The sequence below is a fragment of the Rhinatrema bivittatum genome, chromosome 4, assembly GCF_901001135.1.
Source record: "Rhinatrema bivittatum chromosome 4, aRhiBiv1.1, whole genome shotgun sequence".
Classification (NCBI taxonomy): domain Eukaryota; kingdom Metazoa; phylum Chordata; class Amphibia; order Gymnophiona; family Rhinatrematidae; genus Rhinatrema; species Rhinatrema bivittatum.
Window position 1 is genome coordinate 256909996 of NC_042618.1, and position 20168 is coordinate 256930163.

General features: G+C 46.2%; 1 protein-coding gene across 1 annotated transcript in view; it reads right to left on the bottom strand.

The window, feature by feature from the left end:
- The window catches only part of SMC1B (structural maintenance of chromosomes 1B), a 941781-nt gene that overhangs the window by 113243 nt on the left and 808370 nt on the right, over positions 1–20168 (bottom strand). The window contains 1 exon segment of the mRNA XM_029600056.1: positions 12489–12640. Coding sequence (XP_029455916.1) covers positions 12489–12640 — 152 coding nt within the window.

Below are 20168 nucleotides of genomic sequence, written 5' to 3' on the forward strand. Positions count from 1 at the left end.
CCTAATAGAGATAGATGGTATCAACCCCCCAATTGCAGGAAACTCCCCATCACAGAGGGAAGAAGGGATAGAAGCATAAACCTCCATTATTCCATTCCCAGTTTCTGCTTCAGTTAATCCATCCGCCTGTGGAGAACGCCCACTGGGATTCAGTGAGACTGCTGCCTCATTTAAAATGGAGCACAAGGCTCCAAGTTCAACAGGTCCAAAATTGTCTTGCTGCTAAAATTAAACACCCCCAGAGTCCACTGGGAAGAGTAGTGGCAACAGCTGGCTCAAATGTGTTAGTATGAATGCTGCCCTTCCTCTTACCCATATTAATACTGAGAATTTGGGCAAGATATGGAGTGCTCGTACCTGAAAACCTGGTCCTAGTCCTTGGGGTGTGCTACTGTAGGAAGGGTTTTGTAGAGGTTTGATTCACCCTGATGATATCATGGCGGTATCTCCCAGCAGGAAACCAGGGCTTTCTGCTCGGGCTGCTGATGGTAGCTCCTCATTTTCTCCCCTCCGATGCCACTGTAGGAAGAGCTTTTGTAGAGACTTGACTCACCCAGATGATGTCACAGGGCGTGTCTCCCAGCAAGAAACCAGAGCTTTCTGCGCTCTCTCCAGAACTTCAGTTAGGGATACTGATGGTGACTTCTCTAGCATCAGCTATTTAATGTGCCGAATTCAAGCCTTCATTGCTTTTTTTTTGAGTCAGATATTTGCATGCTGGATTCTGGTGGCGAGTGGAGAGGGCAGTTTGGTAGGAGTATTTGGAGTGTGTGCGCAGTGCTACATGTGAATTAGTTGCCCTTGCAGATTATGTTTCTTTGTGTGTCTTTCACTGGTGTTACTATGGGTGGGCCTGTGTAGACCATGGACCACCCAATTTTGGCTCAGGCCTCCCTAATCAGGACATCTGCAGTAGGGCCACTGCCAAAGAAGAGACCCTGCAGCAGGGCTACAATGGACCCCATTAAGGGCTGCTGAAGCAACAGCCAGGGCTAATGTGGACCCCATCTTGCAGCAACTGAAGAAAAGGTCTTGCAGTCTGACTGCCATGGATCCCATCCTTCAGCAGTTGAAGAAGAGGCCCAGAAGACAAAGAAAGGCCCTGAGTGAGTGTGTGTGAGTCTGTGAGAGTGATAGCCTGGGTATAATTGAGCCTATGAGAGTTGAGTACCTGAGTATATGCATGCGCTTTTGGGAGTGAGAGCGTGTGTGTGTGTGTGTGAGTGTGTATGTGTGTGTGTGGAGGTGGGGGGGCCTGTGAGAGTGAGAGCCTGTGTGTTTGAGGGTACCTGTGAGTGACAGCATGTGTGTGTGAACTAGCCTGTGAGTGTGTGGGGGAAGCCTGAGAGAGAGAGAGAGTGAGTGTGTGTGAATCTTTCAGAGTAAGAGCCTGAGTGTCTGTGTGGGGAGGGTGTAGGGGAAGTTTGTGAGAGTGAGAGCCTGAGTGTTTTATGTGAGCCTGTGGTATGTGTGTTGGGAAAAGCCTGTAAGAGAGTCTTGTTTGTGTGTGTGTGTGTATAGGAACTTGTGAGAGTGAGAACCTGTATATATGTATGTAGGGGGATCTTGTGAGAGCGAGAGCCTGAATGTGTATGAGCTTGTGAAAATGAGATCCTGCGTGTGTGTAAGCTTGTGAGGGCGAGATCCTGTATGCGTGTGTGAGCAAGCCTGTGAGTAAGAGCCTGAGTTTGTGTGAGCTGGTGTGTGTTTGAGCTTGTGTTTGTGTGTAGCAGCCTGTGAAAGTGAGACCCCTGTGTGTATGTGTGAGCCTGAGAGAGAGGGCGAATATGAGAGCCCGAGTGCTTGTGTAGGAGATTATATGAGAGTGAAAGCTTGTGTGTGTGTGTGAGCCTATAAGGGAAAGCATGTGAAAGCAAGTGCTTATGCGAGTGTGTGTGGTTGTGTGAGGAAGCCTGTGAGTGTGGGAGACAGCATGACAGAGTGAGAGACTGTATGAGGAGGAAGGGAAGACGACAGGGGTAGAGAGAAGAAACAAAGAGAAAAGAGACCCTGAAAAAGGAATTAGGAGTACTGACAAGGGGAAAGTGGAAAAAAGAGACCAGGTTCAACCAATTAGAAAAATAATATCATCAGCAACAAAGGTTAAAAAAAAAAAAGTCATTTTGCATTTTTAGCAACTGGAATATACCATCTTTGGGAACGTGCATTTCTTATTATTTTTGTATTTTGCTCTTTCTTCAGTATTTCATTATTCACAGAGTCTAGTTTTCTCAGGCTTTCCAATTCATTTTTTTTCTACATGTTTCTGTTTCAGATTTGTAGCTACTAATTCTGTGTAAGGTAAAGGTTGGTTTGTTTGTGTGTGTGTGTGACTGAGATGCAGTATTTCTACTAGTGCGTAGTTTCTCTGTAGGAATTTGTTGCAGTCTGGCTTGTTCTGTTTCTGCAGCAAGTGATGAATTAGTCTTCTAGGGCCTGATGTAATATTTGTATTGCTGCCTTTTCATAGATAAGGTTGCTGCTGTTTGAGTCCTGAGAGTTAGTGCTGCTATAGTATAGTATCATACAAAAAGTTGGCTTCACTACTTGTTATATCAACTTATACATCAATTAAAAAATGATATAAACAGTCTAGAAAAAATGATTTATCAAATATCCAAATATTACATCCAATTTTAGTACTCAAAATACATCATACAAAATCACAACTCTTATCAAAAAAAGATTCACTCACACCATACATACACATTCAACCTTATACAACAATAAATCAGCAACATTCATACAAAATAAAAAAAATATTTTCCAACATGTTTCGCTGTAGAAAGCTTCTTCAGGGAAATACAATATATTTATAAATCTGGGGTGACATCCAAAATCATCTCAATTATAGAATACAGATGGAAGTTTTATACACAATATTCTTAAATCAGACAATCAAGATCCAATCATTGCGCCATTCACATATCAGCTGTATTTCATCTTTTCAGTTGCTCAGGCAATTCAATATATCCACAGCATTTCCAGGAACAATGAACACTCTCTCTAAAAAGTGTCCATTTGAAAGAAGATGGCATTTTATAACTTATGTTCATCCATTCTGAACTTGCTTTAGATATTTGATTATGCACTAGTAAACGTGACCATCCATGGTTTATACTTGCTACGAGGAATGTGATAGAAAGTTTTTCATACTTGGGATGGAGAGTGTGTTTTGTGATTTTTTATGATGTATTTTGTGATTAAAATTGGATATTTGATAAATACTTTTCCCCAAACTGTTTATATCATGTTTTTGATTGAGCTATATAGTATGGTATGGCAAAGTTCCAGATATCTTTCTTTTGCAGGGATTTGTGTTATTTCACAAAATGTTTGGCAGTGGAAGGAGTTTGTTTTGCTGTTACTGAACTGACACCAGAATTTGAATATTTTGTTTGCATGTTGAGTTGTAATGTGAACTGTCTTAATTCTGCTCTGCACCTGTTGCAAATCTTAAATTTTTATGATTATTATGATTATTGCTATTTTATTGTAGTTATGTTCTTTCCTCTCTGGAAAGAGAATAAAAAAAAATACTGTGGTCGCTTGGGTGCAGCCACAAGTTGGGAAACAGCTAGGAGTACAAAGACAAGGCCAAACTTGGCTAATTCCACACAAACTATTTACAAGCAAAACCAAAGTACAGTGCAGAGGCCATCACTTTCACAACAATCCAATACACACAGTTCTTGCCTTCTCTAGGAGCCTTCTAGGCCCTGCCGTCTTATCCAAGGATGCAGGGATCTTCCCTGGTCCAGAATCCCTTGCTAGGTTGACTCTTAAACAAGACTGGGCCAAATAGCTGTGGCCGGTCCTTTAAGATACTCTGAAAAAGTTTCTTAAACACTCACTCACAAATACTCTATTTTATTACATGAATTGATTGTTTCCATTATGTGTTCTTTACTTTGTTATAGGATATTCTTGCATATTGATTAATCCTAATAAATATAAAATAAATTAATACAGATTAGTAAGGCATTTTTAATATTGGTAAGTGCTTAAAATAAAAGAAAATCGGTTCTTACCTGATAATTTTCGTTCCTGTAGTACCACGGATCAGTCCAGACTCCTGGGTTTTGCCCCCCCTCTAGCAGATGGAAACAGAAGTTTACAAACAAAACTCTGCCTTATCTAGGCTGGTGCCACCTACAGTCTGGCAGTATTACTTAATGTCAAAGCAGAATGGATCACCAAGAACCCAACGAACTGTATATAATAACTAAACAACGGTAACCGGCTCAGTAACCCCCAAATGGGAACAGAATCCGAGCCATTGATAACAGGCTATACCAGATTGATCTGTGAATGGAAAAAGAAAAAACAAACAGTACGGACTCTCCCTTTCCTTGGAAGAACAGATGAGCGGGACTCTGGACTGATCCGTGGTACTACAGGAACGAAAATTATCAGGTAAGAACCAATTTTCTTTTCCCTGTACGTACCCGGATCAGTCCAGACTCCTGGGATGTACCAGAGCTGACGTTAAATGGGATGGGATCCGGAGAGGCCCGCTCTGAGCACCACTTCTCCAAATCCCTCGTGTCCTGGAGCCTTAACATCCAGACGATAATGTCTGGCGAATGTATGTAAAGACTTCCATGTGGCCGCTCTACAAATCTCCTCTGGGGATATTTGTTGACATTCCGCCCAGGAAGCCGCCTGAGATCGCGTAGAATGCACGCGTAGACCCACTGGAAAGGAGCTACCCTGCAACAGATATGCAGAGCCTATGGACTCCTTCAACCAACGAGCAATGGTAGTCTTGGAAGCAGTGTTACCTCTTCGTGGGCCACTCCAAAGCACGAAGAGGTGGTCCAATATCCTGAAGGCGTTGGTAACTTCTAGATAACGCAACAACGTCCGACGGACATCCAGTCTTCGCAAATCCTTAGACAAGGGATCTGCACTGTCCAAATCCATAAACGAAGGAAGTTCTACTGTCTGATTCAAATGAAAGGAAGAAACAACCTTAGGTAGAAATGAAGGAACTGTGCGCAGCGACACCGCAGTCTCCGATATCCGTAAAAAGGGTTCCCGACAAGACAGAGCTTGAAGCTCGGATACCCGCCTTGCCGAGACAACCGCCACCAAGAATACCACCTTGAGTGTGAGATCCTTCAAGGTGGCCTTGCGGATAGGCTCAAAGGGAGCGCCGCACAACGCCTTAAGTACCAGATTCAGATTCCAGGAAGGGCACGGCTGACGAAACGGCGGGCGCAAATACTTTGCCCCTTTAAGGAAGCGAACCATATCTGGATGAGATGCCAAAGGTGTACTGTGGACCCGACCGCGCAACGACGCCAGTGCCGCCACCTAAACACGCAAGGAACTACACGAGAGACCCTTCGCCAAACCATCTGGAAGAAAACACAAGACATCCGGAACGGACGCATGGGTAGGCAACACCTCCCGATCAAGGCACCACGTCTCAAATACCTTCCAGACCCGTACATAAGACAACAACATAGAAACTTTACGGGATCTTAGGAGAGTGGTTACCACCGCATCCGAATACCCTCTGGACTTCAGCCTTTGCCTCTCAAAAGCCATGCCGCTAGACAAAAGCGTTTGACCTGGTCGAAACAAACGGGTCCCTGATGTAGAAGATCCGGCATATACGGAAATCGAATGGGCTCCTCTAAGGCCAAGTTTAGCAGATCCGCAAACCAAGGGTGTCGCAGCCATTCGGGAGCCACGAGTACCACTTCTGTCAGGTGCAACTCTATGCGATGCAGCTTCCTGCCGATGAGGGGCCATGGAGGGAAGAAAAAGTAGAACATCCGCCGGTCAAGGCAACACCAGAGCGTCCACGCCCTCCGCTCCCGGCTCCCTGCAACGAGCGAAGAAACAAGGAGCTTTGGCATTCTTGAATGTCGCCATCAGGTCCAGGGTGGGAGTACCCCACTGTGTGCAGATGAGTCGAAATGCGTCCTCCGCGAGTTCCCACTCTAGTTGATTTCGACTGAGGAAGTCTACCCCGGCGATGTGTGAGGCTGCTATGCTGCACAGATGCTGCTCTGCCCACGCGATCAACTGACGGGCTTCGGACGCCACTGGTTGACTCTTGGTTCCCCCCTGGCAGTTGATGTAGGCCACCATCGTTGCATTGTCTGACAGGACCCCTGACCGACTTGCCGCAGACCAGCGGGAGGAAAGCCTGTAGAGCCAGGCGAACCGCCCTGGTCTCTAGATGATTGATGGACCAACCAGCTTCCCGCGGGGACCATAGCCCCTGCACCGACTTCCGGAGGCAAATCGCCCCCCCAACCGGACAAGCTGGCATCCGTGGTGACCACTGTCCAGGACGGAACTACCAATGGGACTCCGCGACGCAAGTTGTCCTGACACAACAACCAATTCATGCTGGCCCGAGCTGACTGAGTTAGTGGCAAAGGTAGATGAAATTCTTCCGACACCAGATTCCATCTGGAAAGCAACGCCGACTGTAAGGGCCGCATATGAGCGAAGGCCCATGGCACCAATTTCAACATCGATGTCATCGACCCCAACACCTGAAGGTAATCCCAAACTATTGGGATGGGCTTGGATAACAAGTGCAGGGCCTGATTCTGTAACTTGACATGCGTTCCCACGTGAGTGACACCGTACCCTGACGAGTGTCGAATAAGGCTCCCAAAAACTCCAGAGATTGAGAAGGCACTAGCCGACTTTTGGCCGTATTGATCACCCAGCCGAGCTTCTGCAATAACTGAATCACCCAATGTACTACTTCCTGACGGAGTAGCTCTGACTTGGCACGAATTAACCAATCGTTCAGATACGGGTGTACCAGGAAGCCTTCTCTGCGAAGATGCGCCGCTACCACCACCATAATCTTGGTGAACATTCGAGGTGCGGTCGCAAGGCCGAACGGCAATGCCTGAAACTGGTAATGCTGACCCATCATGGCGAACCGTAGAAATCGCTGGTGCTCTGTCCTGATTCCGATATGAAGATACGCTTCTGTGAGGTCCAGGGATGCTAGAAACTCCCCCTGCCGCACCGAAGCGATCACGGACCGCAGGGTCTCCATAAGGAAACGAGGAATTCAAAGATACCTGTTTACATTCTTCAGATCGAGAATCGGACGAAAGGTTCCTGCTTTCTTTGGCACCACGAAGTAAATGGAATACTGGCCCCTGCGGAGTTCGTGTGGTGGAACCGGAATTATTGCGCCGAGTTCGCGAAGACATCTCAGCGTCTCTCTTATCGCTCTTCGCTTGTCTGAAAAACCGCAGGGCGATACCAGGAAGCACTGGCGAGGCTGACGTGCAAAATCTAATGCGTAACCTTGTCTTATTACATCTAGGACCCACTGATCCAATGTGATTCTGGTCCACTCCTTGTAAAACTGAGACAACCTGCCTCCGACCACGGGCATTGAGGAGGGGACCGGCTGCACATCATTGTGAAGGCTTTCCACTCTAAACATTCTGACCGGCCCCTGGTCGGCCAAAGCGGCGCCCGCGAAAGGACTGCGAGTACGACTGCTGCCGGTTGGCACTATGACGAAAGGAAGAAACCGACCACTGCGAAGTCTGAGGCCTCCGACCTCCTCAAAATCGGGAATGTGACGGTGGGACTCTTCTAGACCTGGGTCTGTCCTCTGGTAAGCGATGCACCTTGTTCTCGCCTAGAGACTTGATCAGATCCTCCAATTCCTTTCCAAATAACAACTTGCCTTTAAATGGCAGCAACCCCAGCCGGGCTTTAGATGACACATCTGCCGCCCACAACAGGTGTCGCGCTGAAACCGCTGATACCATGGATCTAGCCGATGTGCGCAGCAAATCATAAAAGGCATCCGCACTATAGGCGATCACCACTTCCAAGCACCCCGCCTGAAGCGCTTCCTCTGTGGAAAGAGACTCGTTTGCTAATAGCTGTTGTACCCACCGAAGTCCCACTCGTAAGGAGAAATTACTGCAGATAGCTGAACGAATCCCTAGGGCAGAGACTTCAAAGATCTTTTTAAGCTGTGTCTTTAGCTTTCGGTCCTGTAAATCTTTTAGAGCCGCCCCCCCGGTAACCGGGATGGTGGTCTTCTTAGTGATCGCAGCAACAGCCAAATCTATCTTAGGGACCCTCAACAGCTCCAATGCCTCCTCGGGCAAGGGGTATAGCTTATCCATCGCCTTAGCCACCTTAAGACCCAAATCAGGAGTATCCCATTCCTTGAACAGTAAATCCGACATCGAAAAATGCAATGGGAAGGCAGATGGGGGACCCCTCAGTCCCAAGACGACCGGGTCCGTAGCCCCCAGCCTGGACTCTTCCTGCGGTAACTCTATTCCTAATTCTCCGAGAATGGCCGGGATGAGGGGACCCAACTCATCCCGCCAAAATAGACGGACTACTTTGGGATCATCCCCATCCGCCCCATGAGTACCTCTCAGGCTACTGGTCAACTGGTCTCCGTCCCCTTCAACCCCCATCGGGGGCTGGGACGGCGGGTCCTGGTCCCCCTGCTATTCCTCCGGCTCATCTGAATCCGTGGAGGTATCCGGATCTCCCTGTGGGGCCCGCAACCTGAACGGCCGGGGCCCCTCAGCAAGATCTGACACCTGGACGGGCCAAGCCTGCTTCCCAGACCCCGGGAGAGGGTCCGGATCGAGAGGCCCCTGAGACTGCCGCTTAGCTGATCTCTGAGACTTAAATGCCTTATGCATTAATAAGATAAACTCCGAGGAAAAGGAAGATTCCGAAGACAAATCCACTGGATCCCCCTCAGGGGATCCAGTGGATTTGACCGGACGGTGTGGTCCGCAGGTTTGTCCCCCTCAGGGACTCTGCGCGTTGGGGGGATAACCGCAGTGGGGAGTCGTCTTCCCCCTGATCCTCCGGCGACCCGGGAGCCAAAGCCGCGGGCCCCGGGGGGGACAAAATGGCGGACACTCCCGCCGACTCTGGACCGCCAGAGCCTAAAATGGCGCCCGTTCCTGCGCTCTGCGGGGACGGGGCATCCCCTGCAACGGGCTTGCTCCCTGGCGCTACTGCTCTGGATCGCGCCCGTCCTCAGGGTCTGACTGGGCCCGAAGAAGCCCCTTCGCCTCCCGAAACGCAGCGCGAACATAGACTATCCCTGACTATAGACTATATTTACCGATCGCCGCCGGTTCCAGGCCCAACTGGGGAGAGTGAGCCGGACTCTCCGGTGTCACCCCCAGGGAGAAAGCTACACTGGCAAGGAGGATTCCCCCACACTTCAGCGGTGGCCTCTGAAACCAGGGGGGGTGGTCCACTCAGGACCTCACAACCCCCTGGGAGGCTGGAAACTGGACCTGCAGGCAAGCCACTGCAGTCCCAATCCTATAACCATCACCCTTCTTTTTTTTTTTTTTTTTTTACCAACTAACTAGGCCTCAGCTCAGACTGTAGGTTTGCACCCCCTCCACCTACTAGGAGACAGAAGAATACTGCCAGACTGTAGGTGGCACCAGCCTAGATAAGGCGGAGTTTTGTTTGTAAACTTCTGTCTCCATCTGCTAGAGGGGGGGCAAAACCCAGGAGTCTGGACTGATCTGGGTAAGTATAGGGAACTGAGTTAAAACATTTTAAATTGTCATTCATGATACATGACACAGACTACTTAGAAATCCATTGTTGGGTGCACTCTTAAGGCATTATTTATAGATAACAGTACAATAATAGGGCTCATACCAGTATGCCTATTGCAGTGATGGCCAACCTTTTGCGCTCAGTGTGTCAAAATTCATAAAAAAACCGAGCATAACTCGGGTGGTGTGTCACTTCTAGAAAAATCCATAATTTTGTGATATTTGTAGCTCTAATATTAATTACTTATCAAAAAAACAAGAGAACATAAGTGTTCTGCTCACCTATTTATCTATCTATCCTTGTATACTGTATCATGATAAATAAATATTATTGGACAAGGGATTATCGGTATTGGTATTTTGTGCTCTAATATTAATAACAAAAAGTTATAATTTTAATATATGTTCTGTATTTATTAATAAAGCAAAAACAAATAATTATTTACCTTACCTGCTTAGTGACTTTTTTGTTGCTAAATTTCATTGGCTAAATCTTCAATTAAAACACTCTCTCCCCCCCCCCCCCCCCCCAAACTCTTACTCCCCTGGATTTTCTCATACACACTCATGCTCTCACACTCACTGGCTTCCTCACATACACACACACACACACTGAACCCCAGGCAGGCTCCCATTCATTTTCACACCACTCCCGCTCCATCCTCCAGGCAGGCAAGAATTTATTCTCACGCAGGTACCCATGCATTCACACACATACAACCCCATGCAGAGTCCCATTCATTCACATTCTCACACTAAAGGCAGACCCCCCTCTCTTTTGCCAGCAACCTCAGAACCTCTCTCATTCTTCTGCTGCCACTGTCATTGCTGCCGCATGGCTATTGGGGAGATGCCGATTGCTGCTACTGACACTGAAGCCCATTCTGCTGCCTCCACTGTGCAGGCCCCGTGGGCTTCCATTTTCTCCATGCTGATCTCGTACATTATGAGATCCGCATAGAGAAAGTGCTATTCTTGCACATTCCCAAAGATTACATGTGCCAATCACTAAAAAGTAATTTATTTTGTTTTTTACCTTTGCTGTCTGATCTTCATTTTCTAATTGATTGGTCACAGGCTTTTTTTTCCCACCTTCCCTTTCTTATTTTTTTTTGCCAATTCCTTTTATATTGTCTTTTTTTCTGTTTCTTTTCTCTCCATCTTCTTCCCTCAAACACAAAGGTTCTCATTCTCACATGCATTTCTCTCTCTCACACACACACAGGCTCTCACTGTCACATGCTCTCTCTCATACAATCATTCATACACACAGTCTCTCACTGGCACATGCTGTCTGACTCTCACACACACAGGCTCTCTCTCACTCCCACAAGCTGTCTTGCTCAAGCACAGGCTCTCACTCCCACATGCTGTCTTGCTCAAGCACATGCCGTCTCTGCAAACATTCAGGTCCTCACTCTCACACACAATCTCTCAACTCATCTCATACACGCACACACACCCCCCCTCTACAGACCCTCAGCCTCTCTCTCACCTCTGGGCCTCCTCTTCACGGGTCGTCGCAGGATGGGCTCTGCGGCAGCCCTACCAGGCCTCTTCCTCTCTCGGGCCGCTGCGACTTGGGATTCGCGGCTGCCCGAAAACGCAAGCGCTGCTCCTCTTCTGCATGCGCCGATGCTTCACCTCCTTCCAGCCCACATGGCTCCGGCAACCTTTACTTCCGGGGCCGCATAGGCAGGAAGGAGGAGGAGCATCAGCGCATTTAAACGTGATCTTTTTCTTCGGGCCATGGCCCTGCCTATCTGCCTGTCGCTGCGCCCGGGGGCATTTGGGGGGGGGGGGTGTGGAGGGGTCCGGAGGGTGGGAGGATACTAAAAAACTAGTTTTAAAGGGTCGGCGCAGCCATTAAAAAAAAAAAAAGGCTCGGCACAGCCGATTAAAAAAAAAATTCCTGATAGTCCACGAAACGCTGAGTGTGTCAGCAAAAAGTCTCGGCGTGTCATAGGTTAGCCATCACTGGCCTATTGCCTACCCATGTTAACCTTGGGCCCCCTCAAAAAATCAGTTCTGGCTATGCCACTGGTGTCTTTCCCTTGCTCACTTTTATTCTCCTGTTTGTCCAGCAGTGTGTTAGAACCTAAGCTTTTTTCTATTGGGTGCCATTCAGTGGGTGTCACTCTATTTAAGAGTGTGTGTTAGAGTGAGTGGTGGGGAGAACATAGTTGGTGGGTGGGAGATGTGGCAACACTGGTGCCAAGAAAGCCATGAACTGACAAAAATTTCCTTTTCTCCATCTATGTGCTTGTTGGCTCCAACAGCAGTAAACTCAAAGCATATTGGCTCCAACATGTGTTTTCCCACATAAAATGGCTGTGGACAATTGTCCTCTCCACCTCAGTGTGCAGGTGCATTCACTATTCCACAACATGCATACTTTTATCCATAGAGAAAAGGGGGGTAGGTTTAGGTCAGGAAAGGTAAGTGCAAAGCCTACAGGTACTTTATGTGCCTGCAGTATGCGCCCCGCCAAAGGGTCTGAATACTTTTTTAAATTAATTTGCACACATTTCTACAAACGATTTTGCTTTGTCATTATAGGGTATTGTGTGTAGATTGAGGAGGGAAAAATGCATATGATCTATTTTAGAATAAGTCTGTAATGTAACAAAATGAGGGAAAAGGGGTCTGAATACTTTCTAAATGCACTTTGAAACCTGTTGTGGGTACAAAGAACTTGCAAATATTTGCGCCTGCTTCTTCTGTGGATCAATTTTTCATTGAAAATAACATATACTGATTTAAAAGTGCAATTTACGAGTGTTATTTTCCTTCCCTGCCCTAAACAGGCCCCCACTTCTCAATGTACCTTAATCTATCCTTTCCAAAAACAAGTCTTAATATATTCCTTTACAAAAATTGTATTTTTAAGGCAGAACTAAATGTTCTTTCATTTATCTTTAGTACCTGTGTATAGCAAACACAAGAGCCAGAGCTGCCACAGATTTCTCGCCTCCTGACAAGTTGTCCATTGGCATAAAGCGCTTCCCAGGAGCCACACAGTTGTAGCTGATACCCTCCAAGTACGGCTCTTCCGGGTTTTCAGGACTGAGAAATGCCTGAAACATGCATGCATTTATCACTAACAAAATTAAGCATAGCCCAAAATTAACTTGTACATAAATTAAATAGTAAATCAGTGAAAAACAATACAGTGGAATATTTTCTTAATAATTGTCATTTTAGATAGGCTCTATAGTAACCACTAAATATGAATGATCTCTTATCTCGGTATTAAAAACAGAAATAGTGGGCTACTGACTGAATATAAGCAGTGATTATGTCAGAATTATATTATCTACAGAAACTTAGAATGTGATGGTAGATAAACATAAGCAGGAATCCAATTCCTCCTTGCTCCTTTTTCTCCCTCTTCCCCCTACCCCAAAGGTCTATTACTGGGAAGGAGAGTATGCATACTAGTTTGTCTCCTCCATCAGGCAGCTTTAGTCCAGCAGTGTGAACCATGGGATCCTGCCCAGGTCAAACTGTGAGACTGAAGCCTGTTGGCAGCAGAAAGTGAGTTAGTAGGCACACTCACTTTCTGCCCACAAAGGGGAGGCCCAGCAATCAAGCTGGGGGTAGAGTACAGGAGAGAGAGAAAGGGGTCATTTTATTATGATCTTTAAAGACCAGATGTTAGAATTTCCTTACATAAATTTTACTTAACAGACATTCAGGAGCTTTATCATATGTAAACATGGCTTCGAAAGTTTGTATTCATCTATTTTGGAAGACACTTGAAAGTTCATAATTTTTCTGCCTAGATTAAATAATTAGTTTAGTCTACTGTGAATTGATTTTAAATATTTTTCTTGAATAGACATTTTGATAGGTAATACTCATACTATTTAATATAAGTTTGCCTGATTTTTAAAGCAATTCAAAGAAAATGAAAGGATCATGGCTAGAGGAGCTGTAGTAAACAGGGGTAATTTACAGCAATTAATAGCAAATAATTTTTTTCTCTGTTAATTCCTATTTACAGGTTCAAACCAATACTCGACAAGATGGAAAGGCGGGTACTAAGGGGTATAGCGTCTAAAGGATGTGAATGAAGAGAAGAGGCATGGGGGTAGTTTGCGGGAATTACGGCTACTACCTGGAGATTAATACCCTTATTCAATAAACATACTCACTGTCAATGCAACTCCAGCATTGCTCTATGCTTCAACGGCAAGAAGAAATGTGGAAAAAAAGGATTTGCATTCACAAAAATAACAGGGAGTAGCTTGCTTGTTGCGGCGGTTACTACCCCAAACCAAATAAGACTGATACTTCACTTCAATGCATATCCAGCATAGCTCTCTGCTTCAACGACAGGGGGGAAAGAGGAAAAGAGGATTTATATTCAGGCAACAACCAACAAGGAATGAATTACATAGTCTGGGCAAACAAATAATTATGGGAGTAGCTTGCTTGTTACGGCGGTTACTACCCTGAATCAATTAAGCCTGATACTTCACTGGGAATACATATCCAGCGCAACACAGTGCTTCAACGGCGGGGGAATAAAGAAAAGAGGAATTATATTCAGACAACAACTAACAAGGACTGAATGGCACAGGCTGGGTAAACAAATAAGAGTGGGAGTAACTTGCTTATTGCAGCAGTTGCTACCCCTGACCAATTGAGCTGGATGCTTCACTTGGATGCAGCTCCAGTGCTGCTCTCTACATCAATGGCGGGGGCGGAGGGAAACTGGAACCAGGGGGTTTCTGATGGGGGCCAAGAGTAACAGATAATATGAGAAAAAAAAATGTGAAAGCTTGCTGGGCAGACTGGATGGGCCATTTGGTCTTCTTCTGCCGTCATTTCTATGTTTCTATAAATAGAAATACTCCATTAAAATCTTTCCACAGCTCTAGTATTTATGATAATTTAATTTAGGATTTACATTCCACATCTCCATTGTCACAGATTTGTTCAATGAATATTACAGACAATAAACAAAACTGAGTTTACAATACAATGAGAATCAATCTACATAATAACACCCTGAAATACCCATTTCATCCAATGCGATTTGATAAAATCAGATTAAAAAAATAAAACACATCATGGGTCACCTTGAACAACATCAGACCAAAGTGTAAAAGGAGACAGCAATTGGAGACAGAAGACAATTTTTTAGTGATATCATTACAGCTATTAGAACTGATGCAGACCAGGCACTTGCAAATATTCTCTTATTCCAGCAGATGGTGGAATATGCTAGATTGGTGCAGTCAATTTATTTTTTTTGTTGGGGCTCCCAGATCTTTGGGCTTTGCTTTGGCACAGCAGGTTCCTGTACCACTCCCAGGGCAGCATTCTTCAAGCTGTCCCACTGGTTGAGCAGGTCCTTTGGATTCTAGGGAAACAATCTGTAATAATTGTTCTCCTAGTTGAACAGGTGCCAAGTTTGATCTCGGGTTCTCTTGTGGCTTCTAGTTGAGCAGGTTAAGGCAAGTGGCTCCCAGGATTCCTTTAAAGTCTTGTTGAGCCAAAAAGGGCTTAAGGAATTTTTCAGGTGAGGTCCCCTCAGGCAGACCTCTCCTCCCCTTCTCACCTTTGGCTTTCCTTCTTTATCCTTCCCTCTAGGCTAGTCAATTTTAAATAAAATGAATTGGGGGGGGGGGGGGGGAGGCAAAGTAGATTAGTTCAGTAGAGGTTTTTCCTATGGCTGTAAGGTCTTACATTATTTGGAGTTTGCTAGTAAACTTATGTCAAAGCAATAAGAGTAAATAAAACAACAAGCCCCCCCACCCCCCAAAAAAAAGCTTTAGACCAACTTTGAAACAGGAGAGAAATCTCCAACACCACTCTCCTCATAGAACTCAAAGACCATGAACAATCTGAAGACTCGAGGACTCTTAGCCAAGAACAAGCAAATCACAGTCACTGACTTCTCAAATGTGTTCTGGACTGGTCTAAGTTTCAAGGAAAGGAAATTAACAAGTTAGACTAAATTTCTCCTTCCTTATTGTCCTGCTAGACCAGTCTAGAACACCTGCCCAAACACTGTATCTCCCTTAGTTTGCATATTTAACCTGTAATGTCTACTGAACAAATGTAAGGAAGACTATGTGGCCACTTTACAAATGTCCTACACCCTCACGGAACACACACACAGATTCTGGTACTCATGGACTATTCAGCAAATACATTGATAAGATAGTCTCTTTGATGCATCTAGCCAAAAATGATTTTGAAGCTGCCTTGCCCTTGCATGGTCTGCCAAACAAAACAACCAGCCTATTGGTCTTCTTGAAGGAATTTATCAACTTTAGATATCAGAAGAGGATTTGATGAACGTCCAAGAGACATCGAGACCTAGCCTGACCAAGGCCTTTTCCTCTTGGGAATGCTGAGGGACAAATTGGTTAAGTTGAAAGGGCAATGCAATCTTGGATAGGAAGGACAGCATTGGAGGAAAAGTGACTCAGCTGAAAAAATTAAGTAGGGGTCTCTGCAAGATAAGGCTTGTAACTCAAAAAATCTAGGCTGCTAGAAATACAGTCTTCAAGGAAAGATCCTTCAGAGACGGCTGTCTAATAGACTTGAAGAAATAACCCACCAGAGTGTTAAGAGCCAGATTAAGATCCCATTGTGGAACAAGGGCCCTAAATGGGGGAATGAAAACATTTAACTCTACGAAGGAAAACAGGAGCCATCTGGATGGGAAGCCAGTGAGGCCCCTGAACGTGACCACCAAAATAAGAGATAGCTGCAACTTGAACCTTCAGAGATTTAAGGGCTAAGTCCTTGTCCAAACTCCTTTGCAAGGAGGTCAAAATAGTCAGGATGTCCACTTGCTAGGGCAAAACAGCTTTGTAATATCTTTCAAAGAGACACCAAACCTAAACATAAGCCAAGTAGAGTTCTTACAGGCCTTCAGCAAGGTGGAGATCACAGCTGTAGAATACCTTTTCTTATGCAAGCAAAACCTTTCAAGGTCCAGGCTATAAAAGAATACAGAGCTGAATCATCCATAAGAACACGGTCTTGATGTAACAGCCACAAATGATGGGGAGTTGGAGATGTATACAAGCCTTCAGCTGCACTAAATCTGCATACTATGGCCTTCTTGGCTAGTATGGAGCCAACAGAATGACTTTCAGCAGATGATTCTCCTTAAGAGTCTTGCCAATGAGATGCCAAAGAGGAAAAGCATAGAGAAGTCTGCTCTTTGGCAATGGTTGAATTAGGGCATTGATTCCACTGAAACCCTATTTCTTCCAACAGTTGAAGAATTTGTCGGCTTTGATTCATGCAAGTTTATTTATTTGAAATTATTTATTAATCACTTCTCCTGCTCCAATTGGGAATGTTTGAAGCAATGCACAGTAAAAACACAAATAAAACAATCATACACCGACAAAACAAACACCATATCAATCCTGACAATTACCTATATATAGCTCTCCAAAGGCCATAGCTTACAATCCTGCTATCACAACCATCAAAATCCCAGATGAACATCTATTTTCTGCTGAGAAAATTGGCTTGTATATTTTTTACGCCCTATAATGTGAACTGTTGAGAGATGTAGAAGGTTCCATTCGGCCCATTGGAATAGCAAAGTTGCCCTCTTGAGCCACCATCAGACTCTGAGTGCCCATTTTTCTGTTTACATAAACTACTGCCATGGTGTTGTTCAAGAGCATCTGGACTGCTGCTCGCTTCACTAAGGGTGGGAAGTGCAACGGAGCCAACCTGATGTCCCTGGTTTCCAGCCTGTTCATGGACCAAAAGGCCTTCTCTTTGGTCCAAATCCCTTGGGATACCAGGTCAAGACAGTGAGCCCTCCAGCGCACTAGGCTCATGACAAGAAAATTATTCATTACCTGCTAATTTTCGTTCCTGTAGTACCATGGATCATTCCAGATGGTGGGTTATGTTCCCTGTCCAGCAGATGGAGTTAGAACCAAAAATTCCCAGGGGAGGACCTATATAGCCACGCCTCCCTTGCCTCAATCCTCAGTAACTGGACTAGCAAAGCCAAGACGAGAAGAGACAGAACCAGAGGGATCAATTAATCTAAAAAATATAGAGAAAAAAACAGCTGTAAGTGACAGCAAGTAACTTGTACTCAAAAAACTGTAACTGAGAACTTGCAAACAGCACTGTGTTCAAAGACACAGCTCGCAATAACTAGAGATACAGAGTGAAAATATTGTGAAGACAGGAAAGCAGGGATGGCCCACAAAGAACCCCCAAAACCAGGGAGGGGTCTGGAATGATCCATGGTACTACAGGAACGAAAATTAGCAGGTAAGGAATAATTTTCTTTTCCCTGTACGTACCAGGATCATTCCAGACGGTGGGATGTACCAAAGCTTCCCCATCATGGGTGGGTCGCGGACAGCCCTGCCCGTATGACCCTGTCTCCAAGCTGACCGTGAGACGGCGCGCAAATGTCTAGACGATAATGTCTTGCGAAAGTGTGGAGAGACTTCCATGTGGTAGCCTACAAATTTCTTGAGAAGAAACTGCAGAACTTTCCGCCCACGACGTCGCTTGAGCGCGTAAAGAATGCGCCTTAACAGCTAAAGGTGGAGACTTACCCACTCCGATGTATGCGGCTATAATCGCTCCTTTCAGCCAGCGAGCAATTGATTGTTTGGATGCCATGCAACCCTTCCTGGGTCCCGACCAAAGGACAAACAAATGATCGGAGAGTCGAAATTCATTAGTGACCTCCAAATAATGTATCAAAGAACGTCGGACATCCAACCGACGCAGGTCAGAAGAATCAGAGGATACAAATGACGGAAGCTCTATCGATTGGTTGAGATGGAAAGTCGAGACCACCTTCGGCAGAAAAGATGGAACTGTCCGCAGGGATACTCCCCCTGGCGTGAAACGAAGGTATGGCTCCCGACATGATAGAGCTTGTAGTTCAGAGATCCGACGTGCTGAGCTGATCGTCACCAGGAAAATGGTCTTATGGGTGACATCCTTGAGTGTGGCCGAACTCAGAGGCTCAAAAAGGCGGTGCACATAGAGCCCGGAGTACCAAATTGAGATTCCATGAAGGACAAGGCAGTCTAATGGGAGGTTTTCAAGTGATTTACCCCCTTTAGAAAACGTAGAATATCCGGATGTGAGGCCAGGAACTCCCTGTCATTACTCCGTAGGAAAGCTCCCAAAGCCGCTACCTGAACACGAAGAGAATTATAGGCCAGGCCCAAATCCAGACCCGCCTGTAGGAAGGAAAGCACATGCGCTACTGAGGCTTGCGTTGGCAGAATTGTCTTTGACTCACACCATTCCTCAAAAACCTTCCATACTCTGACATAAGTAACGGACGTGGAAGTCTTCCTAGCTTTCAGGAGCGTCGAGATGACAGACTCTGGATATCCGCGCCTTCTTAATTGGCGCCTCTCAAAAGCCAGGCCGCAAGACAAAAGCGATCTGCCTTCTGAAAAATATTGGCCCTTGGCGAAGGAGACGTGATAGGTGACTGAGTCGAAGCGGGCCTTCCACTGCCAGATTGAGAAGATCTGCAAACCATGGACGTCGAGGCCATTCTGGCGCAACTAGGATCACCGGATCTTGATACGTCTCTATCCATCAGATGACCTTGCCCACTAGAGGCCATGGAGGAAAGACATACAGAAGACACTGTCGAGGCCAGGGAGGAACTAGTGCGTCAACTCCTTCCGCGCCGTGCTCTCGCCTGCGGCTGAAGAAACGGGCGGCCTTTGCATTTGTCGCGGTTGCCATTAGATCCACATGGGGTATCCCCCAACGCTGTATTATCCTCCGCATTGCGTCTTCTGAGAGTTCCCACTCTCCTGGATTCAGGTGTTGCCGGCTGAGAAAATCTGCCTGCACGTTGTCCACGCCCGCTATGTGCGAAGCCGCTAGACGCTGTAAGTGTAGCTCCGCCCACACCATCAAGTCGTCAGTCTCCAAGGAGACTAGATGGCTTCTGGTGTCCCCTTGGCGATTGATATATGCCACGGTGGTCGCATTGTCCGAGAGAATCCGAACCGCTCGACTGCGTACCAGTGGGTAGAACCCCTGCAGCGCTAGAAGGACTGCCCTGGTCTCCAGCCGATTGATGGGTCAAGTGGACTGATCTACCGTCCATCGTCCTTGGAGAGACCTGTTTTGACAAACCGCCCCCAGCCGGTGAGGCTGGCATCCGTGGTGACGACCACCCAATTCGGGTTCTGCAGAGACACTCCCTGAGCTAAACGTTGAGGGTCCAGCCACCACTGTAGACTGCTCAAGACAACACTCGGAATGGGCAGCACTGCCTGAAAATCTCTCGACACCGGGTTCCATCGCGAAAGTAGGGACCTCTGGAGAGGTCGGAGATGAGCGAAGGCCCACGGTACCAAATCGATGGTTGAAGCAATGGTTCCCAGTACCTGAAGTTAGTCCCATGCCGTGGGAGTGACGAGAGCCATAAAACCGGTTACTTGAGCGCGTAGAGCCCGAGCTCTGTTCGGGTGCAGAAACACCTTGGCCTGGTTGGTGTCGAAGTGTGCTCCCAGAAAATCCAGCGATTGGGACGGTATCAGTTTGCTCTTTGAGAAATTGACGATCCATCCCAGAGATTGAAGAAGTACCACTCTGTCGACAGCACGGGAG